This window comes from Branchiostoma lanceolatum, chromosome 19 (assembly GCF_035083965.1).
Source record: "Branchiostoma lanceolatum isolate klBraLanc5 chromosome 19, klBraLanc5.hap2, whole genome shotgun sequence".
In the NCBI taxonomy this organism is placed as follows: domain Eukaryota; kingdom Metazoa; phylum Chordata; class Leptocardii; order Amphioxiformes; family Branchiostomatidae; genus Branchiostoma; species Branchiostoma lanceolatum.
Genome location: NC_089740.1, coordinates 1,930,770 through 1,958,561, shown reverse-complemented (window position 1 = coordinate 1,958,561; position 27,792 = coordinate 1,930,770). Strand labels below are relative to the sequence as shown.

The window sequence follows — 27,792 nt, the reverse complement described above, 5'->3', positions numbered from 1 at the left end:
TCTTTAAATACGTTTCTAAGCTTAGGTTTGAGTCAGTGTCGGCTGCAATAGACAAGGGTGAAGATGGGGAACGTCGGCCATGCTATATTCTTTGCGGTGATCAGCCTGGCTCTTCTTGGGCGAACTACTGCAGGTATGTACATTTACGATCATGGTTCAGCATTGTTAAAAGTTTTATGGATTTCAATGCTGATGTGGGTTTGACTAAGTTTTTGCGGGGCCATACTGATTGCTGTTTAGCACTCGATCAGCACGTATTACTAAAAAGAATTAATAAAGTTACCCTTATTGGTGTAGTGTGGCGTAACTGCAGAGTGTTCGACCCAGATCCCAGCGGAACAGGGTTCGAATCTCTGACGCCACCGACGATGTGACTTTGGGAAAGGCACTTTTCACGACTTTCTAATTCCACCTAGAAGTAAAAATGGGTTATTGTTCTCTGCACTGCTCACTGTAATCATAAGTTATAAACACTTAAATGCAGAGCTACGTCGTCCCTGCGTATACAAAAGCAAAATATAAGAAAAAAAATTACCCTGATTAATCCTGTCTCGTTTATTCGATCATATGTAACTAAGCATGACTGAGTCTATATCCCCCTTAATCACGGTTCATGACTGGAGTGGATTTCCTGATCCATACAGCCTCCTTAATCCAAAGTGTTAGTCTATTGTCCTCTCTGTCTATCACCTTGGCCCCATCCCAGTCTATTTCACAGTTGTCTCTCATGATGTAGTCTCTTTATTGTGTAAAAAATAGTGTTTTTATTCAGTGACTTACCAACCTGATAGAACTATTCACGAGGATGAACTTGTACTATTTTTGCAATTTTTTCATAAATTTACTTGGAGAAATTTCTTAATCTATCATCATACAACCATTGCAACAGACAAACTATTGAACGCTAATAGTATGTTATTGTTACATTTTCCTATAAGATATTTCATTATGTTTGTAATTATTTACAAAAGACATTGACTTCGAAATCCAATCATTAAGCAGCCTTTGCCCGAGTTTAAAAAAAAAAAACTGTCAAAATATGTACGCCGATCGCCAGTATTATACACAAATTCCAGACACAGGGGAAAAGCGTTGTTGTTAGACCTAGGGGAATATGTTGTGTCCAGTTGACTTAAGCCCCCGTCACAAATAAGAAATTCAGCTCGGCCGACGTGTTGGCGAGCTTCAAATGTGCATTTTCGGCCGACTGAGAAAGGTCGACGTCCTGTGGAGTACGCGGGCTTCTGGCGATTTTTAAAAAAAAAAGTTAATCCAAGTATTGGCCTTTTACCAGGTTAGTCGATCTCATGGTACCATCTAATGGGGGATTTTCAGTTTTTAGTGTTCGACAGACGTCGCTCGAGATTTTCTTTGGAAAATACGGTCGACGCTCGGGCGATTTTGAAATTCGGCGAGCTTCGGGCGATTTACAAAGTCTGCCGACGCTCGCCGGCTTAACCGACCCTAGTAAAAATCTACCCACCCAGACTTTCTTTAGGTCAAAGCTTGACAAACAATTTTGATGACAACCGATTATGAGTAGCTAGAATCGCAACAGACTTTATGTATATCTACAGTGTACATCCGTATAAATGCAATATGATTATCACAAATGCCTGACCTAATATTAGAAATACTTGATGCATCTCATCTTCCACTATTAAACATTATTTGATGGAGCACTTAAGCCGGCGTCACAATTCATGCGAGCTTCGGCCGACTTTGTAGATCGCCCGAAGCTCGTCGAATTTCAAAATCGCCTGAGTGTCGACCATATTTTCCAATAAAAATCTCGGGCGACGTCCGTCGAACACTAAAAACTAAAAATCCCCCATGAGATGGTACCATCTCTTGGACATGGGCGAAGTCAGCATCAACTAACCTGGTAAAGGCCAATATTTGGATCAACTTTTATTTTTTTTAAATCGCCCGAATCCCGCGTGTTCGACAGGACGTAGGCCGTATTTCGGCCGAAAATGCAGATTTGAAGCTCGCCAACACGTCGGCCGAGCTGAATTTTTTTATTTATTTTTGACGGCGGTTTTAGGACGAAATAAAAACAAAACACGCCGTCCCGCACGGTTTGACTCAAATAGATAAAATTGTTTCTGACGGGATCTTGAACTTATTTCTTTAAGAGTGTCAGGGAGAGTTCACGTATGGCGTGCGGAACATGTGTTTTTCCTCACAATGAGGCTGACAAATGTGTTTTCCACAAAGTCGCAAGGTCAACGTCCTGTCGTACAGTCACAGCTAGGTCAAAGAGATATCGTTGGCTCAGTCAAATCTCCAACGTTGTTTTCCTGTTCACAGCAAGGGACCTCGAAATGAACTTTCAATTACAATAAGTGATTCAGACATGAAAAACAATGAATTAAAAGCACATTGAATACATTTTGAACCTGATGTCTTTACACTTGTCAGGTTTGTTACGATACAAAAAGGGAGAGGTCAACTCGGGAATTTCAAGGTCACAGAACACAGTATCTGCGAGTCTCTGACAGTCGAAAACGAAAGATCCCATCATTCAATTATGTGTGAGTCCTGTGATATCAAGAGATTGAAGTTCTCATTTCATCTGAATTTGGTTTCCTTTTTATTCAAACTGCTCATCACCTTCGTGATCGTAGAAGGAGCAAGTTTCTAGACCAATATTAGCTAACTGGGACTGGTAGGTTCTTTGCAGATTCCTTCTTTAATTTACAGACAAACAAGCATGCATTTGTGTTACATACAAGTTTTCACTATTACGTTTCGGCTAGCTATAAGCCTGTGTATGGTTTTCACGGGGACGTCGACCGGTTCTGAATAAAAATCAGTCGCGGCCCACTCGAGCCCAGAAATGTCACTAGGAGTCTTATTGCGATGGCTTTAGTCTAGAAATATATCTGTCGATTTATTTGTTTGATGATAAGGCGGTGGAAGGTTTTTGCGCACTGTAGACAGAAATACCACCAAATTTTATAAGACCAACTTAGCAGAACTGCCTGATAAGATTAAAATCTTTATGATATTAAGTGTCGCGTATCCTGGTCTGTAACACGTTTGTGGCAATGTTCTTACCGAAAAAGCGCCACCTACATCGGTTACTCATAGCGGTGAGAAGCAGTGCTCCAGTCAGAAGCTCTGAAGAAGGTGTCTGATAGACATCGAAACGTTAGCAGGTGAGATTACCTGGTTGTGTAAAAAGAATATCCTATATCCTATATTCTACCAACCTGATGAAATTATTTTCAGGACTAGCAAAATACATTTTAAACTTGAGTTTAACGACCTCATCGAGGAGAGTTAGGAACTTTTCCCATAATGATATCTGCTAAAGTTCAGCTCATTAAATACTGGCACCGTTTGGTAAACTTACCTGAGGACTCTTTGCTTCACGATGCATATAATACTGTATTTACTGGTGATCATGACTGGATTAATCATGTTAAGGACACTCTCTGTTACCACGGCTTTGCACATATATACATTTGGACATACATGTCACATATTTGAGATGTCTATCATTGAGTTAAAAGGATTGATAAACTTCCCTCATTAATTATGAAACCTGAGGCTTATAAAGTAGATTATATTGCCTACCAACTTTTTCTCTCCCAGCTACAAGATACACATATACAAGAGTGGTTTAGCCGTATTAGAAGTAATTCAAAATTGTCCTTTCTCAACAAATCGAAAAACTGTTATGAACAAGAAAAATATATTGATGATAGAAATAACGTTGATATTAGCAAAGCGATAACTCAGTTAAGAATCAGTAGTCATAAGTTAGAAATAAAGACTGGCAGATATTATAATGTAGCCCGTCACTAGGTTTTGCCTATCTTGTCCAATGAAAATTGAAGATGAATTTCACTTTGTCATGGAATGCTTCAGATATGATGATTTACGTCATAAGCTATTCACACTTCTCAAAACAAGTACAAGTTTTAAGAGTCTCGATGCTACGGACCGCTTTGAGTACATATTTAAATGCAACAATCCCCACAATGCGAACATAGGTAAATGTATAAACGTCTGCTTTCACATTATAAAAAAATACTTACACTAATTATCAAACCAATGATTATAACACAATATCGAAAACGTATGCTAGCCCCTATTGTATTGTATTAGTCATTATGATGTTAAGTCTTATTCAGTCTATACTTATTCTATACTTCCACATTGTGCGAATTCTTGCCAAACCTTGTACCATGTACAATTGTCGTGCAATAGAGTTCTTCTTCTACAATCGCTAGACGATGTTAACCTTTTCGAGTGACGTGTGAGGTTCTCATTTGGATGAGATATGCTAGTTGATCATCTTCTCCACGCAAATAGCACAAGTTGTTTTAAGTTCTATCCAAGCAAAGAAGTCTTACTAAGGCAATTCCTCATGATATAGGTGAAATGATGCCCTCATTTACATGATTTAGTTCTAGTTAAGTCCACATTTACTTATCTTCAAAAAGCCGCAAGAACAAAATACCAATCATTTACCACAATTTAGTTATTATATTTTCTCATTGATTATGCAAATTAGTCGGTCACTTGCATGGTTAATATTTATCAATATTCCCTCTTCTTTCGTCACATATTTCAAATATTTGAGAGTTTAAAGGATTGATAAACTTTCCTCACTAATTATGCAAATTAGATTCTAATTTACATAATAAACACATGATGATGTAAATCATCACTGAAGCTATCTACATACTATGACAAGCCGTCAACACCTTCTTGAGTTCCACTACTTTTTTCTACCATCAAAAGTTATATGCCACCAAAAGATCAAACATTTGCGCGTCCAGTACCAAAGATACAAAAACCGGATGTTGTGCTCCAGTACCAAAGTCACACTTTCCCAAACCTTCTACTTACCAAGCATCATTGTAATGCGAATTGCAAAGTTCCTTTATTCAAAACTTGTTAAAATAGTGCTCCCCGTGTCTTTATAAGAGTGGTTGTAAAATATATTTGTCTCTCCACTTGCACTCTTCCTCTTGACTGTGTGAAATATTCTTCCTTAAGATGCGAGCAAGTTTCCAGCTGCAGAAGACTCTATAAATTATGTACATGTAGGTTGTTGAGCTTGGGCGTTTGTGTTCAAGAAAACTGGTCTTTCCAATGTATGCTTCCTTGCGTAAGCTAGGGAAATCTCTTGCTATTGAATACAAAAATATCCCTATACTTAGTGAGGGCTCTCTTTAATGCCTGTTATCGAGAAGACCGACTAGCCTACTATGCTACTACAGCTTACTACAGCCCATTCAAAGATTTGTTTTTTCACAGGGCGGACCGCAGGGTCGTCTACAAATGTTTCCACGACAGATAGGTCATGCCGCTTCGAATATAAGCAGTTCTCCATCCGGTAGCCTGCCATTTGCAAGACTAACTAGCCTACTACGCTACTACAGCTTACTACAGCAAATTCAAAGGTCGTAGACCCGTCCGCACGGCCGTCTACAAATATTCCCTCGGCAGGTAGGCCATGTCGCCCCGAGTACAATCAGTTCCCCATCCACTAGCCTCTCAACGACTTCCCAACTACGCTAGTACAGCAAACTACAGCCCCTTCAAAGGTCTGTCTTGTCACACATGGCATCACCTGTCGGCGATTTCGTGATGTCTTACCCCGTCCCTTGTGCTCACACAAGGATGGGACACTCGGGTACATGACCTGAAAACGCCGGCACCCTTGGCTTCGCCTGCCGGCGATTTCGTGATGTCCTTCATGAAACATGCGCCAGCACATCTGATTGAAGAAGAGAGGTGCATCAACTAAATTGTGGCAATTATATGTGGATTTCGGAACAAAAAGACCATTGCTCCTGATGGCTACGCTAAGTAAATCATATTCATTTTCTTTAAAATCAGTCAAATAGCTATTCAGCCCAAATCGATCTGTATGCAATCTTCATTTTAAAAAAATACGAAAAAAAGTAGAGAAGTGCACACCGACTAATACAAATTTATCTGCATTTCCTAGACCCGACATGGAAGTTAATTGACGGCCTGCTGAAGTTCGTGTCGGTTGGTTCCAAGGGAGTCTGGGGGGTAAATCGCAACGACGACATCTATTATCGTTCGGGAACCTTGGAGGACGGAGAGGCCTCGGGAAGCGGTTGGGTGAACATCGCGGGTAAACTGAAGCAGATCTCGTCAGGACACTCCGTTTGGGGCGTCAACGCCAATGACGACATCTTCATAAGACAAGGTTAGTGTTAACTTGAAGTTTTTTTACCATTTTCCAAACAAACAAACAAACAAACAAGTAAACAAACCAACAAACAAGCAAACTTTTTGGTTGCATTCCTCTGCATTCATTAGGAGTATGACCGGCTTTCTGACGCGCACTGATTCTTTGGACGTCTAGAGATAAGTCATAGGTGCCCGGAAGTCAATAAGCCTATGTCTGGGCTACCCAGATCATGTAAAGTGCCTGCTGTATACGTCTGGTGAAAGAGCTGGTTTATGCACGATGATGGTAAAGATAAAAGAAGGATATTACCGCTTAAATGTCTCCTAGAAATGCACAATTTCCTTACACGTCCACTGTGAATTTGTGTGCTAACAGTATCAGAAGTCGAACATTGCTTATCATGTGTAAATATGTATTTTTCACTTCTCTTCAAATTTTCTTCCTTTTTTGCGCATGTTATTTTTAATGAATGTTATTAGAATACGAATCCATTTTTGAGAAGGTATTGTTATCAATAATTGCTACATAAAATGTGTTTATCATATGCTAAACAGCTTAGTGAAAGACGTTCATCCATATCCAACTTTGCGTTCATTCAGGATTGACGGCCAGTAACCCTACGGGAACCAGCTGGCTTAACGTTGCAGGAAAGCTGAAGCAACTGGACGTGAGCTCTACCGCTAACCAGATCTGGGGCGTCAATTCGAACGACAACATCTACCGACGGACAGGAATCACTACAGATCTACCCGCCGGTACCATAATCGCTTTGTCGTTAGAGATTTTTATCTGTATTGTTGTTAGACTGTTTAGTCCTTAAAACTACTTCATTCGAGTATTTATCCATATGATTGTGGTTTTGAGGAACAGTTAAAGTCACGTAATTGTTACTTGATAGCTCATGGTTAAGTATATGTGGCAACGGCTGATCTGACACGCATATCCTCTTGTGCCATACCTGCCACTTGCATATCTCAAGCAACGACACTGGCGTACTGACCTGCAACCCCTCACATTGGTAGCGTCCATCAGATATTCAAACTCCTGAAGTAGAACGTTACAAGCCAATCATGTCGCTGATTATGATCAAGAGGTAATTAGATACTTTAGTAATTTGTAACATTTAACATAGTAGCAGGGAAAATATCTTATTGGCTGAAGACAAGCAAAGGCCAGAGAGCTATCGCCACAAGGACGAATTGCAGGCCGACACGCCAGGGCCGTTGCTTAAAATACAAAAGCGAATGACCTAGCCAAAGAAATTGGACCTGCTAAAACTTATGTCTGCAATAGGTACCAATTGGGAACAGGTCGACGGTTTGCTGAAGTTCGTGTCAGTTGGTCCCGCTGGTATCTGGGGTGTGAACGCAAACGACGACATCTTCTACCGGACGGGAACATTCGGTAACGAGGCGTCTGCAGGCAGCGGCTGGGAGCACATCGAGGGGAAACTCAAACAGATTTCATCAGGAGACAACATCGTCTGGGGAGTGAACGTCAACGACGACATCTTCATCCGAGAAGGTCAGTGCTCATGTTATTACGCCACAAATTATGGCTTCATCACTCAGTTGTCACATCGTGGGGCACAACTACGACTTTAGACTGGCTTGGTGACTGACTATTATGCGGAGGCGGTATCAGTGTATATACTAGCCAGACGATATTTTCGTGTCTTGAAGATTGTTTACCATGACAACGATTATGTGTGATGTCCCGATTCTTTCACTGCGTTATTTGAACTTGACTATATCTGAAGACATGACGATAATGTAACACATAAGATACTCTACAACCTGATAAGCTTGGTTATGTTATGTTATGTTACAACGAACCTCCCTAAATGCCCCTTGAAAATTCTATTTTGGGCGCTCCACCACTCTTGTCAGTAGCCCTACGCCATTTTGATTACGTATGTGCTAGGTTGTGGCTCCTGCATATCTATCAGGGGACAGATGTTTCTCCGCAAAAGGCGTGACAAATAGAATCTCCTCTCATCTCAGGCATAAGCTTAAGCACTCCTGCTGGAACTGGTTGGAAGCGGATCCCAGGAAAGCTAAAGCAGGTCGAGACTGGTCCAATTGGCCGGCAGGCGTGGGGTGTCAACTCAGGCGACTACATTTACCAGCGTATTAACCTGACAGCTACCGGACCGTTAGGTAAGAAAATTACGCCAATCGTAGAGGATTCATTACCTTGCCTAAGAAATGTAAATGTTGAGTCTACTCAATCATTTATAACCTATACGAAAAATTGTACGCGATCAGTGAAGTTTGACGGGGGTGTTTGTTTTGGTGTATCGCCCTTGCGCCGAAATGCAAAGAAAATAGGAACAAGGGGCAGAAAATCTGGCTATAACGATTCTTCTTGTTTTTCTCAGAGCCAATATGGAAGTCAACTGACGGCCTGCTGAAGTTCGTGTCGGTTGGTTCCAAGGGAGTCTGGGGGATAAATCGCAACGACGACATCTATTATCGTTCGGGAACCTTGGAGAACGGAGAGTCCTCGGGAAGCGGTTGGGTGAACATCGCGGGTAAACTGAAGCAGATCTCGTCAGGACACTCCGTTTGGGGCGTCAATGCTATTGACAACATCTTCATTAGACAAGGTAAGCGTTTACTTGAAGGTTATTTTTTTACTATTTTCCAAACAAACAAACAAGCAAACTTTTGGTTGCATTCCTCTGCATTCATCAGGAGTTTGACAGACTATCTGACGCGCACTGATTCTTTGGACCTCAAAAGATAATTCATAGGTGGCCGAGGGTCAATAAGCCAATGTCGGGACTCCTCAGATTATTTAGAGTGCCTGCTGTAAACATCTGGTGAAAGAGATGGTTTATTCACGATGATGGTAAAGATAAAAAAGGATACTACCGCTTAAGTGTTTCCTAGAAATACACAATTTCCTTACACGTCCATTATGAATTTGTGTACTAACTGTATCAGAAGTCGAACATTCCTTATCATATCGTCTGTAAATATGTATTTTTCATTTCTTTCAAATTTTCTTCTTTTTTTGCGCATGTCATTCTTTAATGAATGTTAGTAGAATAGCAATCCGTTTTTGAGGAGGTATTGTTAGCAACAATTCCTTCATAGAATGTGTTTATCGCATGTTAAAAAGCTAAGAGAAAAACGTTCATCCATATGCAACTTTGCGTTCATTCAGGATTGACGGCCAGTAACCCTACGGGAACCAGCTGGCTTAACGTTGCAGGAAAGCTGAAGCAACTGGACGTCAGCTCTACCGCTAACCAGGTCTGGGGCGTCAATACGAACGACAACATCTACCGACGGACAGGAATCACTACAGATCTACCCGCCGGTACCATAATCACTTTGTCGTTAGAGATTTTTATCTGTATTGCTGTTAGACTGTGTAGTCCTTAAAACTACTTCAGTCGAGTGTTTATCCACGTGATTGGGGTTTCGAGGGACAGTAAAAGCCTTGTAATTGTGACTTGATAGCTCATTGTATAGTATATGTGGCAAAGTCTGACACGCGTATCCTCTTGTGCCATACCTGCCACTTGTGTATCTCAAGCAACGACACTGGCGTACTGACCTGCAACCCCTCACTTTGGTAGCGTCCATCAGATATTCTCCCACCTGTAGCAGAACTTTAAAAGCCAGTCAATTCGGCGATTATGATCAAGAGGTAACATGATACTTAGTAGTTTGTAACATTTATTTTAGTAGCAGGGAAAATATCTTATTGGCTAAGACAAGCAATGGCCGGAGCTATCGCCACAAGCACGACTTGCAGGCCGACACGCCACGGCCATAGCTTAATATACAAATAAAAAATGAATAAATAAAAAATTGTAAAAATTTCTAAAAAATTTTTAAAAATGATTTTAAACAAATTTTCAACAACAAAAAATATTGAAATACATAAGTGAATGACCTAGCCAAAGAAAATGGACCTGCTAAAACTTATGTCTGCAATAGGTACCGATTGGGAACAGGTCGATGGTTTGCTGAAGTTCGTGTCAGTTGGTCCCGCTGGTGTCTGGGGTGTGAACGCAAACGACGACATCTTCTACCGGACGGGAACATTCGGTAACGAGGCGTCTGCAGGCAGCGGCTGGGAGCACATCGAGGGGAAACTCAAACAGATTTCATCAGGAGACAACATCGTCTGGGGAGTGAACGTCAACGACGACATCTTCATCCGAGAAGGTCAGTGCTCTTGTCATTACGCCACAAATTATGGCTTCATCACTCAGTTGTCATATCGTGGGGCACAACTACGACTTCAGAATGGATTGGTGGCCGACTAGTATGCTGTAGCGGTATTGTCCTTGAGGAAGGACAGTGTATAACATTACCTAGCCAGACGGTATTTTCACTTCTTGAAGTTTTTTTTACCATGGCAACTTTATGCGTGATGTCACGATTCATTCACTGTGTTACTTAATCTTGACTATATCTGAAGACATGGCGATAATGTTACACACAATCCTAAGATACTCTACCACCTGATAAGCTGGGTTATGTTATGTCATTTTACAACGAACCTCCCTAAATGCCCCTTGAAAATGCTATTTTGGGCGCTCCACCACTCTTGTCGGTACCCCTACGCCATTTTGATTACGTATGTGCTAGGTTATGGCTCGTGCATGTCTATCAGGGTACAGATTTTTCTCCGCCAAAAGGCGTGACAGATAGTATCTCCTCTGATCTCAGGTATTAGCTTGAGAACTCCTGCTGGAACTGGTTGGAAGCAGATCCCAGGAAAGCTAAAGCAGGTGGAGACTGGTCTAAGTGGCCAGCAAGCGTGGGGTGTCAACTCAGGCGACTACATCTTCAAACGTACGAGGCTGACTGCTACCAGACCGTCAGGTCAGAAAATTACCCGAGTAGTTAACAGTTTATTAGCTAGCCTACATAATGTAAGTTTGGATTCTCTTTGTTACCTTTTTATCTTACGCTTACAGTAATTCTTAAAAATAGATAATTATATGATTAGGGGGGTGTTCTTTGAGGGAGTCCAAGAACTCCTTGGCGAAAAAAAACGGAGAGTTTTGATTAAATGGCTGTTCATAGTTCCACATACATCTTTCATTCCAGTACGTTGTCGCTCCAGTCTTTTCTATGTCTATCAGTTCTTGGCCATGTAGGGCTATGATGTTTAGCTAGGTTGTCTCTCCATCTTATCATGGGCCGCCGTCTTCGTACATACATATCACACATAAGAAGGGAGAGCTACTTTCGGCCGTCCTCCATCTTCCGAACTCGGCCTAGTCTCGTATTTGTGGAGAGACAAACCTCGTGCTACGTGTGGTACTCTCTAGAAGTCGCCATATGTGTCGCTCTGTACGTTGTAGTATGCGCAGTTGTACAAAGTTGGTGAGATAGTCTTGTGGGTAGGGTTGTCGACTTCAAAGCATAAGCTTACGGTTATATTTAGGAAAGGCACATTACACCTATTCACTAGCCTGGGTGCCATCCTATTTCTACCGGGGCTCCTACATTTGCTACCCTATCTTTGGGGTAGCAAATGTTGGCGCCCCGGTTGAAATAGGATGGCACCCAGGCTACCTATTTACCCATTCAGGCGGAAATTAACTACCATCCAAGTAAAAGTACTAGTCCGATCGTGTGTCTGATCGTGATCTTCTAAATTTGTTTGTAGATATTTTTCAACTTCCGACAATCGATGATTACACTGTTCGTGCCGGAGACTGCTCTGGGAACGACATCTGGTCCATCTATGGAGACGGCATTACCCTACAGGACTGTGCAGAGCGGTGCACGAGTCATCCGGACTGTGTTTCCTTCATGTTCTTTGACAACAAAAGGTGCTTTCCAAAGAGCAGAACATGTGAGGAGACTAGCAAGGACAATCCAAAGAACGTCTTCTACGACAAAATTATCGGTGAGCTAAAGCAGATTCTTCAAGTATTTTCTACCCTTGTAGATAAAGGGCGATAATATTATTGTAAATGTAGACATGTTCGCGGTGGTTTCATGTGGTTAAATAGCTAATGAGAGGGACAATAAGTCGTTTAAGCTTGATCGCCCCAGTGGCTTTCTTAGAACTGCAGGAGCCAATTTTTTTCCAAACTTTAAAAGAAAATTACTCAAGAAGGGATTGATGTATCGTTATAATTTTTGGTATGTAGATAGCTTAAGTAATGACTTACATTCTCATATGCTAATTATGTAAATCAGTAACTTTTTCATAATTAATGAGGGAACTTCGTTTATCCATTGCGTTCTAGTACAGGACTCTCAAACGTATGGCATATGTTACTGATAATGAGAGCACTATCGATACTATAAATTATGCAAATGATTAGTTAATTTGCATGATCAATGACAAAATACTAAAATTCCATAGTGGTAAATAATGGGGATTTCATTCTTGCAGCATTAGGCAGTTTAGTAATTGTGGACATAATTGGACATTAATCATGCAAATGAGAGCCTCATCTACATGATTTATTAGAAAATGCTGCCAAAGCCTTCTTTGCTAAGATTAAACGTTCATACCTTGAACAGCTTGTGTTATTTGTTTAACAAAATTATCGAATGATATAATTTTGCAAATGAGGAGCTTGTTTGCATAACTAATGAGAACATTCATGATATGTCACTGGAAATGGTAAATATCATAAGGCAAAGGTATGAGGTCGTGGAACTCTAGTTGTAAGATCAACTGGCTTCATCGTGACCTTATTTCTAACGAGTTTTCCTCTTTATGAATTATTTAGAAGATGTATTGTCAGGGGTAGATGGGTACACCCCCCGTCACGGTGATTGCCCTGGGAACGACATCTGGTCCATATATGGGGACGAGATCACCCTACAAGACTGCGCCGAACGCTGCACGAGTCACGCCGACTGTGTCGCTTTCATGTTCTTCGACAACAAACGATGTTTCCCGAAGACTGAGACGTGTGACGACACGAGAAAGGAAAATCCGAAGAACGTGTTTTATGACAAAAACGTTGGTAAGTTATAGGATGCTACCTTAACTTCAGGTCCCCCCCCCCCGCCCAATGAAAATTTGTAAAAAAGTTCTTAGATTTCAAAACCTTAGTGTAGTCTGCTATGGGTCCATAAAACATGTAGGACGATGAAAAATATTGAAAATGCTCGAAATCCTTATCAGCCATACCTTACGTCGCATGACGCTGGGCGATGGCTGATTTTACCTGAGATTGTCCAAGATTCTCCCCTTTGGGCAAATCGCAAGATGACCAGCGACGTTTGAGACCACAAAGTTTTATGTTGAAACTATGATTATACCTGCTGCTTCTCAAACATACAGCATGAAAGGCGCTATCGCCATGAAAGATTAAAAAACTATCGTCGATAAATCGTGTGCTGTATGTGACTAGGATGAAGTCAGCTTGAGGGTTTTCTATAGGGCGTATTCAGTCACGTGACCCTCCCCCTAGCAACGACCACTGGCGGCCATGTTGGTGCTCACTTGATAGTGGAGCCCTATGGAACTCTCCGTATAAATAGCAGATGTTTTCTACGCCATTCACAATTTCCCATCGAAACGTTTTGTCTCACAATCATGGTGTTTTGCCTTGTGGTCAGATGTTGGATTGGGACTGATAAAGCACACATTGATCGGGTAACAGTAAGATTGGTTTGGCGTTTCTCGTGTAGGTGAGGGAACATACGAAGGTACTAACGACTGAAACAAAAGTGGATTTCTGACATACGAACAGCGGATCTAAATAGTTGAAGTTTGAGAATCAAAGTGAGTGTATAGAAACCTTTGTATCTGGTCGAAAAGCAAATTACAGGCCCGTTGTGTAACACAGTGGCGGCACCGTGTAGTCGTTGCTTGAGATTCGTTCGTGAAGTGGGGGGTCTTTCAACGTCGAACTTTCCCGATCATAACGTACTCCCTGGAAACAAAATTTTTCACGACACTCAAGACACTGTACTACGTGGTTGCAGGCCTTGGAACACTTGTATGCTGTGAACTGATTTTATGCGTACTGATTCCGTACTCTGTAAACAGTTTAGCGGCCATGTTTGTAGGCTGCTGGGGAAAACATTTCCTCGCTCGTCGATAATGGGTCATTTCCAGTAGGTGAAATTGGATTTTTGTAGCGAAAAAGATGTGAGGCTGGAGACTCTTTGCATATAATAAGACAGCGATCAGACGACTTCGCATTCCTTGGAAATTTAGAGACCGTCGGACACCGAGAAACTTTGCTGTAGGGTGAGCACCAACATGGCCGCCCACGGAGGGCAGGGGTGATGACGTCACGTGAATACGCCCTATAGGGGTGACCCCGCAGTAGAGTGCCCAATCTTTGAATTCCTTTATAGTCCCTACTAAAAATCTTAAAGACCTTTCTTTTTCTTGAAAATTTTTGCCTAATCTGGAGACTGTTTTGGTAAGAGGGAACAGGTAGGGTCTTAGCTTTCCCATTTTGGTTGAAATTTGTTTAGTTCGCCATTTTAGTTGGCGTAAGGATAGATGTGAGTTGTTGGGTCATGCGGAGGGATACATCAGAAATCTGGGGTCAATGGTAGGGTTTCCTTGAAACTGGCAGCTTTCCTCGGAGTTTGAGCTGTTCAACCTGCTGTTTTCTTTGCACGGTTATCAACTAAACCCTTGTGACTTTCCAGTGTAGAAGAATTTTAAGATTGAAATTTGGCTTAGTACTTTTATGAAGCCTTGTTTCAGTGTGTCTTAACATGCTTTCCTATAGGCAGCCATAACTTAAAGGTCAGCCTTATGGCTAGGTGAGACCACTCAACGCTCGACAACTCCGTGAAAAGAATGGTTCCACTATTTGTACAACCTATGGCTGTTTTGCCGTATATTGCAAAGAAACGCCAAATCATAGTCACCATTTTTTATGTCAACATGACAACATTGTTGTTTCCAACTTTATTTCAAGCCCCTTTACCGACCATCGATGGGTTCTCTGCCCGCCGTGGTGACTGCCCTGGGAACGACATCTGGTCCATATATAGAGATGAGATCACCCTATCAGACTGCGCCGAACGCTGCACGAGTCACGCCGACTGTGTCGCCTTCATGTTCTTCGACAACAAACGATGTTTCCCGAAGACTAAGACGTGTCAAGACACTAACAAGGACAACCCGAAGAACGTGTTTTATGACAAACCTTTTGGTAAGTCACTCGTTTGCACGCCCACAAAGTTAACATCCCGTGTAGGTACTAGTATATGATTCAGCAAGGTACGAAATTTAGAATATACAAAAATTGAAGCGACAATAGCAGTGGCCTAATTATCCCTGACTCCTGACCTGTTTGAGTCAAATGTGCGGAAATAGACTTCAGCTTTAAATCACACTAATTGTGTTGGGACTGGTGATTAGTAGTGAATCACCTGGAATTAACATACTTTTGTGTTTAAAGAAAAAGATAACTTCCCCTTAACCACGCTCAAAGGGGGCTCTGTTCACGGTTTCTTCTGAAAGCACCAGTACGGTAGTTGTTTTTGTCTTTATTAAACGGTACATATCAAAGAAATTCCAATAAACTAATTAGAGATCCCACATTTGACATACTAGTAAGCAGGTAAATATGGAAGCCAACATTTTGGGTGTTCACGCAAGTAGTGATATGCATATCCAATTTATCTGTAAGTCCATATTTGATCATGCAAGTAGTGATATGCATATCCAATTTATGTGTTAGTCCATATTTACCTTCGCCGGGAAGGTTATGTTATCAGTTACGCCAGCCGTGGGGTGGGTCTGAATGTATGTCAAGAGCATATCTCGTAAGATTTTGGACGTATTCTTATGATTTTTGATAGGTGTATAGCGTTTGTGGAAATACAGGTCAAGTTCGAAAATTGTTTACCTGGCGTTTTCCTACTGTACTGTAGCGGACTGTGTTTGTTACGTGTTTTTATGTGTGGAAAAAAAATGAACGGACTGTGGATGGATCTTCAAATTTTTTGGTAGGTGAGTAGCGGTTGTAGGACCGAAGGTAAAGTTCCGAGATGGTTCACCTGGCGTTTTCGTACAGTACTTCAGCGAGTTGTGTATGTTTGTGTGTTTGTTTGTGTACAGGTCTTGATGGTTGTACATGATAATTAGTGGATGGATACGCAGAAAGGAGGGTCAAGTCCAATGGCCTCCTAGCGGCTACCTAAGCTACTGCAGCGGAGCTTCAACGTTTGAGGTCATGTTTTTTGCAAGTGTTACGGTCATGATTTTTGTGGTAGATAGTTCATGACACAAGAAGTAAGTTGTGTACGTTTGGCTCCCTAGCGGTTTGTTTAGAACTGCAGTGGGTGTTTTGCTTTGAACTTTGGACATGAATAACTTGAGAAGGGGTGGGCAGATCGTCGTGATGTTTGGTATGTAGATAGCACAGATAGTGTTTTACATGATCAAATACGTATTATGAAAATCAATAGCTAATTTGCATAATTAGTAAGGAAAGTTTATGAATCCACTGCATTTCATAATGGGACACTCAAACATGTGGCATGTGTAACTGAAATAGCGAGAGGTATCGATAGTTGTCAATAGGGCCTCGTTAACGAAACTTTTAAGCAAATTTCTACAATAGACTTCTGACTGTGTGATCTGATATCGGGGACACTATGCCCCAGCCCAGACATGCCTCACATAAACATGTAAACAGTTGCCCTGCAAAAGTAGGTTATATAAACAGATGAGCCACTGCACTACTCTCCAAGCAAAGGTATGGGTCCCGCAGGTTGTATTTTTGACGTGTTTTTATGCATTTTTGTCCAGGTCAGGGTTGGAGACAGAAAGTATACTGGACAAACGAGAAAGCTTTCTGCACTTTTCATAGAATTTTTACCCTTAGGCTTGTTCTTTTGGCAAAGGTATGGGTTACCCGAACTCTAGATCATCATAAAGTACGAAATTCGCATCATTTTGCAGTAGTTTAGAAGTATTGCATCTTTCTAGTTGTTACAGAAAGAAACGTTGCACTCAACAAGATGGCTTCACAGAGCAGTTTGTTTAGATCGGAATATCCCGCGGAACGAGCTGTGGACGGAAACACAGGAAACGTTCTGTACCCTCGACAGGAATGCACACATACGGACCTGGAGTACGAGCCGTGGTGGAAGGTTGATCTTGGAGACACATACGTCATCAGTCACGTGACTATCATCAACCGTGGGGACTGCTGTGGTGAGTTAAGCTGCAGAGGATCAACATGGATGACATTTAAGTCACAAGTCGATACTTGGACTTCATGACAGATATTTCAAGTGCATTATCAACTGATACAGTATTGGGGGTCAAACGGACGATTCGGGGGTCCTTACCCCATTTTACCTGGGCACAACGAGTGAAAAGGGGTTGAAAGGAATTACTTTTCACTCCTTTTCGTCACCTCCTTGGGGTGAGGCCTCGAATATCGCCCGCTTGACCCAAAATCCATCGCCAAAAGACCTAAATTACTCGCACATATCAATGTTTCCCGAATACACACTACTCAAAGCCGTCCAATTAGGTTATGGCTATTGGAATTAACATAGATACCAACATGCACTCAGACTCTACAAGTAAAATTTCCTTTTTTACCAAATAAAACGAGCAATAGCAAATTATGACTGACCAGGAGAAGACCTAACACTACTTTTTACTCAAATTCCGACAATTTGAAATTGCACCAAAATGTTCATGAAAAAGATAAATGTAATGTTAGATCACGAACCCCTCCATTCAGCTTCGAAACTCTCCGCCTATGGAACTACTTGGAACGTGTTGTGTAGATTCCAGGGAAGCTTTATTCTTCAGTCTCAATGTATAACGTCAGACTTCTACATTTTACAGGAGAACGGCTGCAAAATTTCATGGTGCGAGTTGGTCCCTTTGAGGACCTCCGTGAAAATACACCATGTGGTGACATTTACTCGGAAACTCCATCGGATGGTGAGACCATCGACGTGCGGTGTGCCGAGCCCATCTCAGGGAGGTGGGTGTCTGTTCAGCTGATCGGCCGGGAGGACTACCTGTCTCTGTGTGAAGTACAGGTGTTTTCAGGATCAGGTTAGTCAGTCCTTTTTATTTCCCATGTATATAAATGAGTCATTATGGTAACGATGAAGCTATTTCCCAACATCAGAAATACGATCAATTTTTTCAGTCAATATACATGATTGCCCAGCACTTGTCACATTGGAGCACAGGGTCAAAGGTTGTTGGTAGTCAGTAGCGGCCCCCGTCTTGGTTCAATGGAGGTTGAATTGTTGACATTGGTTCATTGGAGGTTGAATCGTTGATTATTTCAGATGTGTGGAAACAACATACTAGAAGTTATGTTTACATTGATGGCTCGTTTGTCAAAGCTTATGAAGGAACTTACTAACATTTTAGTAGAATATTAAAAAGTGTAGAAACTTTAAAAATCTATAGTTGGAACTTTTATATTAGTGTTCAATACTGAAGACTGCTATGTAATTTTATTCTGCTTCCATGTTATGCTAAATTTACAGAACCAAAGTCTGTTAGGCTTACCGACGAGACCAGTAAGAGGTGGCGCGATGATCTGCGATGTGGTTCCGAGTTCCCTGCCCCGAATGCGACCCGCGGGGAATGTGACCCTGACTCCTGCTTCCCGTGCTGCTCTCAGTCGGGTTACTGCGGGAATACCCCCGAACACTGTGACTGTGCAGACTGTGTGAACTACGGAAAGATTTATGGTACTGTAAACTTCTTGAAACGTCACTCAGCTAGTTCGTCCGCAAATAAGTTAAAATTTGTCCATTTTTCCTTTGCCGTGAAACTTATAACTTGGCAAGTGAGTTTACTTTTTTGTTACCCTTGGGAAGGAGGTCAGTGACCTCCGACAGAAATACTTTTTAATCTGTGCGTGTTTGCCGCTATAACTCAATATCATGTGGTGGATTTGCTAGAATTTTGGCATGTAAGTAGGTATTAAAGCCCCAAAGTAACGTGCCGTTTTAGGCACTGTAGAAGTTTATACAGGTTTCGTAGCATTGTAGTGTGGAACAGCCCATCACAATACAACTGTCATCTACCCGATTGAGGCCTGTGTTATACAAGTTGGGGCAATTAGGTACTCTCCAAATAGGGGTTAAGCTCCGACGCTTCACTGCCTTGGTTATTGCCCAGTGTCATGAAATCAGTATACAACTACCTGGACATGAATGGAAACAATTTTAAAGAAATTGAATTTCTTCATAAACATGGTATCAGACACCTTAGCCCACACCGCAAATACCATAATTACATCACATAGTTTTTGTCCAACGGACTCTTGCTTTCTTCTGCAGGAGTTGAGCAGAGTCCAGCCTGGTCTGGTCTGAGCGAAGAGGCGCTGCTATCCGTCTCATGGAGGGAAGATTTCCGCTGTGGTCCGGGATTCTCGGCTCCAGGTGCTGAAGTGGCCGAGTGTAATCCCCACTCCTGTAATCCCTGCTGTTCCGGATCCGGATGGTGCGGAAACACGGACGATCACTGTGGATGTCCGGACTGTGTAGACTACAGGTCTCATGGAGGTACGTAACGTTAGCAATCACCTCGCATATCCGAGTGCGCGTGTTGCATGGTGGTCAAGGTCAAAATCCAAGGCGGTCAATTGAGACAACTCTTTGTTTAGATTTGTAAACGTACTTAATGAGGACATTATCGGTTGCCTTCACGGATCACCCCACGTCCTGTTTCCTCATTTCGGAACTTAGCTGTGCTATTGAGTCTATGGTGTCTCCTTAGGATGTCAATGTGAGGTATGAGCCGTCTGCCTGGGTTCCATGTGACACCAATCGGCAGTTTTGACACCTTATTACGCCGCAGTTTCCCCGTAAGGAGAGTAATTATGTTTCTGTTTCAATCAAGTGCTGAAAAGTTAAAGACATCAAATTTGAACAGCGCAAAAGTCACCAAAAGACAGCTACTTGCTGGCAAATTCGATGTTTGTTTTACTTCTAAAGGAATAGTATCGACAATATAAAAAAGAAAGCGATCGAACTTTGAGAAGGCTAATTTGTAAATATCTAACGACCTGAACCGTAGTATGTAAGTTCAGCTGACGCTCTGACTTTCACCCCAACACCTTCAAAGAAAATTCAAGCCTTTCCTTAACCTGTCCAAGTTAAACTCTTAGTTAGTCAAGTACGAAGCGTAGTACAAATTTATAGTAGAGGTTAACATTTACCATGCGAATGCTAAAAAACAGCGTTTAAGTCACTTCACAAATCAATGACGCGGGCATTTGCACACTTCTGGTGTCTTCATTTGCATACTAACGGTCCGCAGATGTTGCTTACAAAGACGTTTTTAGGTGACGATAATTTGACAGGGTTTATTTGACAGGGTCAGAAGATTTTTATAAGTCGGAAATTTATTAATGTCTATCTATCTATCTATCTATCTATCTATCTATCTATCTATCTATCTATCTATCTATCTTTCTATCTATCTATCTATCTCTCTATCTATCGACATGAATCTATCTATATCTATGTATATTAATATTATTCTATAACTATAATTTATGTCTATCTATCTATAGCTATGAAATGTATATATACATATAAGGAAACCGACGTCTGCCTCCATGTTGGCGTCACAGAAAAATCTCCATTGCACGATAAAGAAGGACCGACGCGTTCACGTCGCGTTCGACCTTTTGTTCCAGGCAATGACCCACTTTTCTCCAAACGCAGTACCTGGCATCAAGTGGAGAGAAGATGGCCGCTGCGGTCCGGAGTTCTCCGCTCCTGGGACAGACCCAGGAGAATGTGACCCCATCTCCCTGTTCCCATGCTGCTCTGCGGCTGGAGAGTGCAGCGGGACAGCTGCGCACTGCAAGTGTGAAGGGTGTATCGACTTTAGGAAAAGCCCTGGTACAGGTGCAGGTATTGCATTTCATTCATAATCATCTAATGTCAAAATAACGTACTAAAAGTCGTACATTAAAGTGATAATGTAGCGATTGCGTAACTGGAGGTTACAAATACTATTTTGTATTCAGGAGTATTTTTATGGACGAAACATGGGTGAAGTCGAAGCAACGTGATGAAACATACCCTAAGCCCCTGTCACATAAAGCCGACCTTGTCCTCCGGACCACTCCCAACCTTCCTAAGACTACTGTTAGAGGTAGATTGGGAGCAAGGACGGCTGTGGCTGGACGGCTGTTGTCTTACGAGGTTGGCAAATCGTCGGCTTCACCAGCCGAATGTTTGCAAATGTTAAAACATTCGGAGGGTGGGCGGTAGGTCTGGGCTGGGTTGTGAAACAACTTATGGGGAACTGGGTGGGATTACGTCACCGGTGGTTTTGATGTGGTTTTGAGTCAATTCATTGCCATTGCCTTTCAGTCTATCGAACAGAAAATAGCTACAGGAATGATCCTGGTACCATTTTTACATGGCAACATGACAAGATTAGCATCTTGCTGTTGATATTGTTCGAGTTCAGCAGATGTTATTCACTCAGGGTGGTTTTGGTGCAGGTAGACATCACCTATACCTCTCACTCACTCACTCACTCACTCACTCACTCACTCACTCACTCACTCATCTCCGCCGCTTTTCAGTCTTTGACTGAGGCGGGCCGTTAATGTTTTCCATGCTGTCCTGTTTGTTGCCACCCGCTGAAACCCCTCCCAGCTAGATACAGCCCATCTCATTTAAGGTCGCGTTGGACTGTCCTCTTCCACGTCATGGCTTGTCCCCCTGTTCTCCTTCTTCCTGGCGGGCACCAGTTTAATGCGACCCCGGGCAACCTCGCCCTCGGCATCCGTACATTACATATACCTACACAACTCTAATTCTATCTCTGGTAATAATCATATCAAAGGAGCATTATGAGCTCCGTAATGTGCAACATTCTACACCAACCGAAGAACCACTCAAAAACGCAGAATCTAAAAATGATAACACAGATTAGGATTACATATTAATCTTACCTGACATTTCTTTTTTGAAGATGTCTCACGGGAGGTTCGTGGGTTCCTCCTCCGTGTGGGAGACTGTCCTGGGAACGACATCTGGTCGCTCTATGGGGACGACATTACCCTGGACGCATGCGCAGAGCGATGCAACAGCCACGCCGACTGCGTCGCCTTTATGTTCTTTGATAACCGAAGATGCTTTCCGAAGACGAAGACATGCAAGAAAATGAACAAGGACAACAGGAAAAACGTCTTCTATGACAAAGAATCTGGTGAGTACAAAATTGATACATAAAAGTGAACACAAGAGAAACTTTTCATGATTTTAATCACATGTAACTGTTATGTTTGATGATCACAGGTAGATGAATTGTCAAACGTTCACTAATATATTCGAGTTAGTTTTGGTATGTTTGCTAATGCATATTATTTGTTTTTCTCAAGACAGAGATGCCCTCCAATAGTAAATGTAATTTTGATAATTTGCGTCATATGTTACAATTATGGAACTTTTAATCGAAAGTAAGTAACACAACAAGCCTGCAACTATTGGCTTCCACTGATTAATGTTTTGGTTCCTTAAACGTACATCTCGATGATTGAATGAAAAGACTCTTTTTACACAACCAAGAGATTTATTTCACCGACGTTTCGGTGACCATCTGTCACCTTCTTCAAGGCAATTCTGACTGGTTCACATAGCAATGCAGCACAGGTGTTGCTGCTTATACATAATGATATACATTCCCAAACGCAAAATATCTACATATGTACAATAACAGGAGATGACATCACTATGCGGTCCCAAACGTACAGAAGTGCAACACATACACAACTATCGATCAAAAACAATGCTACGTTTTTTATCTATTTCTTAAGGATGTGGTCCCAAACGTGACTGAGTCTATATCCCCCCTCGTCATGGTTCATGACTGGATTGGTTTTCCTGATCCATACAGCCTTCTAAAATCGAACGTGTTAGTCTATTGTCCTCCCTGTCTAGCACCGTGGCCCCAAATAGTATTTTTATTCAGTGACTTACCAACCTCATGAAACTATTCACGGAAGTACATCTTGATACTCTTAACTATTTCATTTTGCAGTTTCTTATCCCTCGCATCTCTGTCTATTAGAACAAGGAAATAGGCCAATCAGCTTAAGTATATTTTGACGGTTCTTCCAGTATTACCATTTTTCGCAAGTGTTATGTATGCAAACATTTTTAATATTTCGTTTGTCAACATAAGTACTGTTTGATTTCAATGTTCTATAATCTTTGGTTGATATTGATTTTCTTATGATTATTTCCAATGGTACGGTTATCTTTATTCTTATGGATATTACTCATATCTACACAGTAGCTTATTTCTGTGTCCACCTTTACTTATTGCTTTGGATCCGTGGCTTATGTTATATTACTGTACTTTGTTTTCTCTTGTTTTCTATTATGTGTTGTTTCATTTTGTTAAATGCAATAAAAAAATTTAAAAAACAAAGCATTTCAGAGATAAAGAAGGAGTAAGGAGCATTGCTAGAAAATATTTTTTCTTAATTGTCCTGAATTGGCCAAAATGCATACAAGATGTTCATTATTTTCACATTCTCGCAAAGCTACACTACTCTCAGTAGAGGGATACACCGTCCGTACCGGAGACTGCCCTGGGAACGACATCTGGTCCATATATGGAGATGACATCACCCTATCAGACTGCGCTGAACGCTGCACGAGTCACGCCGACTGTGTCGCCTTCATGTTCTTCGACAACAAACGATGTTTCCCAAAGACTAATACGTGCGAAGACACGAGCAAGGACAACCCAAAGAACGTGTTTTATGACAAAAAGATCGGTGAGTCAATTTCTAGTGGTTGTTTCGCACCCAGCTTGGAATAACGATATGTGTCTTTATGTTTTTTTTCTTTTCCCCCCTATTTTATCTAATTCGAGATACTGTCTTATACACACACATATATGTGTGCCCTGGGATAAAATTGAATTGAAATCAAACGCAGATAGACTCGACGAACTGTTTTCGATTCCTGAAGTTGCTGTAAAGACGTTGTGGTTGTGCCCCTTGGTTTAATTAGAATATGCCAATCTAAATCCGGTAGGTATGTACTGTACACAGGTATTGCAGGTAGATTTCCCCCATTTATCGACTAACCAGAAACTACTATTTTTGACACATACCACCCTCATTAAATCAGGACCCCTATCGCTCCACGTTAGCTTGCTCGCGTAGGGGCCCTGATCTGCAGCGCCGGTAGACATGGTTCTGGCGACGTTACCACCAAAACAGCTTCAGCTAATCAGAGGGTTTCCTAAACTTCGTCTGAAGCAAAAGCACAAAGGACGCTGGGAAGCTATCAACCAATCAGCTTACGTCTCACATCGTTACTTAAGGTTCAGAGCTAATTAACCGCCAAATAAAGATAGCTAATTGGTTATTCATAAATAACTGTCAGTTACGGCACCAGAACCGTGTCTACCGGCGCTGAAGATCAGGGCCCCTACGCAAGCGAGCTAACGTGGAGCGATAGGGATCCTAATTTAATGAGGGTGACATATATAAGTGTGCAGCGAAGTCTTCAAGCCTTTTTCTCCAATTTTTCAGGTTGGTGAAGTAAATTTGGACAAAAATTGAAAGATACTTATTCCTAGGAAAAATTATTTTCTTGTGCAATTTTTCGTCTCTTTTAAGAGCGTCCGCCGATCGTCGATGGGTTCTCTGTCCGCCGTGGTGACTGCCCTGGGAACGACATCTGGTCCATATATGGAGATGGGATCACCCAATCAGACTGCGCCGAACGCTGCACGAGTCACGCCGACTGTGTCGCCTTCATGTTCTTCGACAACAAACGATGTTTCCCGAAGACTAAGACGTGCGAGGACACAAGCAAGGAGAACCCGAAAAACGTGTTTTATGACAAAGATATCGGTAAGTGTCATAACATATATACTTGACGAGCTTTCTCAGAAATGTGAGGTAACTGCGATCATTTTGGAAATTCATCACTTTTTCAGCTACAAATGTCAAGTGATTGAATGGTAATGGAACGCTTAGGGTTTATGAGATTTTATCATTAATTATGCAAATAAAAAGTTCCAGAGCAAGCTACTAGGGGGCCCAAACCTACACCAGTTCTTTCTTACATTACAAGCCACCAAAAAAGCAACACCATAGCATGTCCAGATCAAAAGATATAAAAAACAAAAGTACTGCTGCAGTACCAAGGTCACATACCAGGGGGCCCGAAATCGACCTTAAATTTCAATCTTCCAACACCTATCTTTACAGTAAATGTAATCATAATCCATCCAGAGGTTATTGAGTAACGCTGACTACAATAGTCTGGAAACAAAAACAGACACACGTATATACAGACACACACACAGACACAACTAAATCTATGTCTCCATTTGTCATGGAGACAAAAAGATACAGACATTGCACACCGTCAAATTTCTCCTTTCCTATGGTTTGTCTTGTCTTTCCACGTTTCGATGGAGGTAGGCAAGGCTGTGGGAAACGTTCTTTTCATGAGTTGTTACGTAAGCAACGAGTTCATCAAACACTTTTGACACATTTATGATTATTTTTCTTCCTACAGTGTCGATGACGGCTTCTTCCGAGCGCGGGCCCGCATTTACCGCCCAAAATTCCAAACTGGACTGGCAGGAGACGGCCACAGCTGCCGGGGCCTGGTCAGCACAACCCTGGCTCATGTTCGACCTCGGACGGTCAAAGAGAGTGACCAGTGTGGTGACACAAGGCCGGAACTACAGTCCTGACTGGCCGGGAGAGAGCCATGAGGAGTGGGTGACGTCATACAGCATATCTTATGGGGACGAGAAAGGAGACGAGGCGTGGTACGCTGGGAACGACGGAGAAACTGTGGTAAGTTGATGAAGTTTTAAGACCTTTTTGCACTTAGCTGTTGCTTCGAGAACAGTTGTTTGATATAGCATTGCTTTGGAATGCCGTTAATTAATACCAACCACTTCCTGACATGTTTTTGCATATGCGGGAAAATTTTGTGCTGACTGTTTCTGTATGACATATCATATTTCTTACAAGCCCGCAGTTCAAGTTTAAGCCAACTTATCAATTTATTTTTTGACGCAAAATTACAGTACTACTGCATAAACTTTATATTTAAAATGCGAAATACTGAATGATTTTGTTTTAATTCATACTTCTTATTTTATCTCAAATCAGGCATTCGAAGGCAACACTGACCGCGATTCCAAGGTGCGCCATGACTTCTCTGATTTCAGCGGCCCCTTTACCGCGAGGTTTGTGAAGATCCATCCGCGGACCTGGCATGGTTGGGTGTCTATGAGAGCCGAACTTGACACCGGTAAGTTAGGCCATTTTCTCTAATCATTCTGTGCTTTAAAAAATGACTACATATTATCCTATATTTGTTAATCTTCATAACAGATTCTTCTACCGTTACTTACGACAGTTGCCTTATAATATTTAGGTTGGATTCTGACGTGGATTTGAACAGTTTTGGGAATAGCAGCGGTTTAATCCAACAGCTTATATTGGCGGTTGTTGGAAAAAAGATCATATCTGACATGTGTGAATATCCGAACGAGCCAATGTGTTATTGAATATGATAGTGATAACAGCGAAACAAAACAAAACAAAAATATTGACGGAATACTGCAAGGTTTGGTTGCTTGGCGTGTGGATAACCGCTATAACGGCGTTCCAGCTCTGACTAGCATTTCTATTCATTCTCCATAGATCCCTATTTGGATTTCTGATCTGGTTACACCACCGACTGGACAGCATCACGTGATTCGGCCAGACAGACTACTGCGATCGGTTCCGATGTTAACCGATAGGAGTCGATCGGTTCCGATGTTAACCGATAGGAGTCGATCGGTTCCGATGTTAACCGATAGGAGTCGATCGGTTCCGATGTTAACCGATAGGAGTTTGAAAATATGCGAGTGAAACCGAAGCGCATGTTAAATACGTTATAGCGGGTTAGTGTTACTATCATATGTAGGCATAGCAGTCATATCAGTATTCTAGAAATATGTTATGACTTTCTTTCGCTATCAATAGGACACGTTATTCTAAGTTTGCACATTTTACAGTTTGCCAAAGATAAGTCCAATAAACTTGCAAGCAAGCTATAGTTGTTGTGTCTTAATTTTATATTTCAAGGAAGGCATAGTATTTCACGACTACATCAGCCTAACCGTACACCACTAAAAAGTCAAGAAGCGACTTCTTAATTAAGAAAGGTCATCAGACCTATAATACGTCCACTTTTATCAGAAACTACATGCCAACCAAAAACCATGTTCACATCATGTCCATTGCAAAACATATTAGAACCTAGAGTCGGGCTACAGTACCGAGGAAATCTCAATCATTTATCATTTATTAGACATTCAGTCACTCATTACCTCCAAGAAATGTGTCATGGAGGTTATATTTATATTCCGCCCATACTATAGGTATGAGTGAAATATATTGTTTGGGGTCATGTTTCTTTCTCTTCCTCCTGTCTAATTATAATCTTCAAAGCGATTCATCCTCTTCAATTACTTTCTTAAGTGTCAACGCTTCTCATCCGGTTTCCAGAGGAGAACAATGCCCGCCATTTCCTCGTGGCGCATAACATGGCCAGCAAGAGACAACCCATGGTTGCGAATAACCTTAGAAATCTGTGGCATGTCACCATTAAGTTCGCCGTTTGTTATGTGGGTCCTCC

General features: G+C 41.7%; 1 protein-coding gene across 2 annotated transcripts; it reads left to right on the top strand.

Moving 5' to 3' along the window:
- LOC136425781 (uncharacterized) lies at positions 1–27,206 on the top strand. Of its 2 annotated transcripts, none has more exons than XM_066414730.1 (23): positions 1–133; positions 5,975–6,202; positions 6,787–6,942; positions 7,481–7,711; positions 8,191–8,346; positions 8,568–8,795; positions 9,359–9,514; positions 10,141–10,371; positions 10,879–11,034; positions 11,828–12,070; positions 12,909–13,148; positions 15,072–15,308; positions 17,093–17,320; positions 17,969–18,184; positions 18,631–18,837; positions 19,432–19,656; positions 20,824–21,009; positions 22,091–22,327; positions 23,667–23,903; positions 24,756–24,992; positions 25,666–25,952; positions 26,274–26,415; positions 26,811–27,206. In XM_066414730.1, exons 1-23 carry the CDS (start codon positions 64–66, stop codon positions 26,828–26,830), a joined length of 4,554 nt encoding a protein of 1,517 aa, XP_066270827.1. In that variant the 5' UTR covers positions 1–63; the 3' UTR covers positions 26,831–27,206. The 2 variants fall into 2 exon arrangements, with proteins under 2 accessions (XP_066270827.1, XP_066270826.1); XM_066414729.1 differs by having other exon boundaries at positions 20,824–21,015.
- Positions 27,207–27,792: the final 586 nt, after the last annotated feature.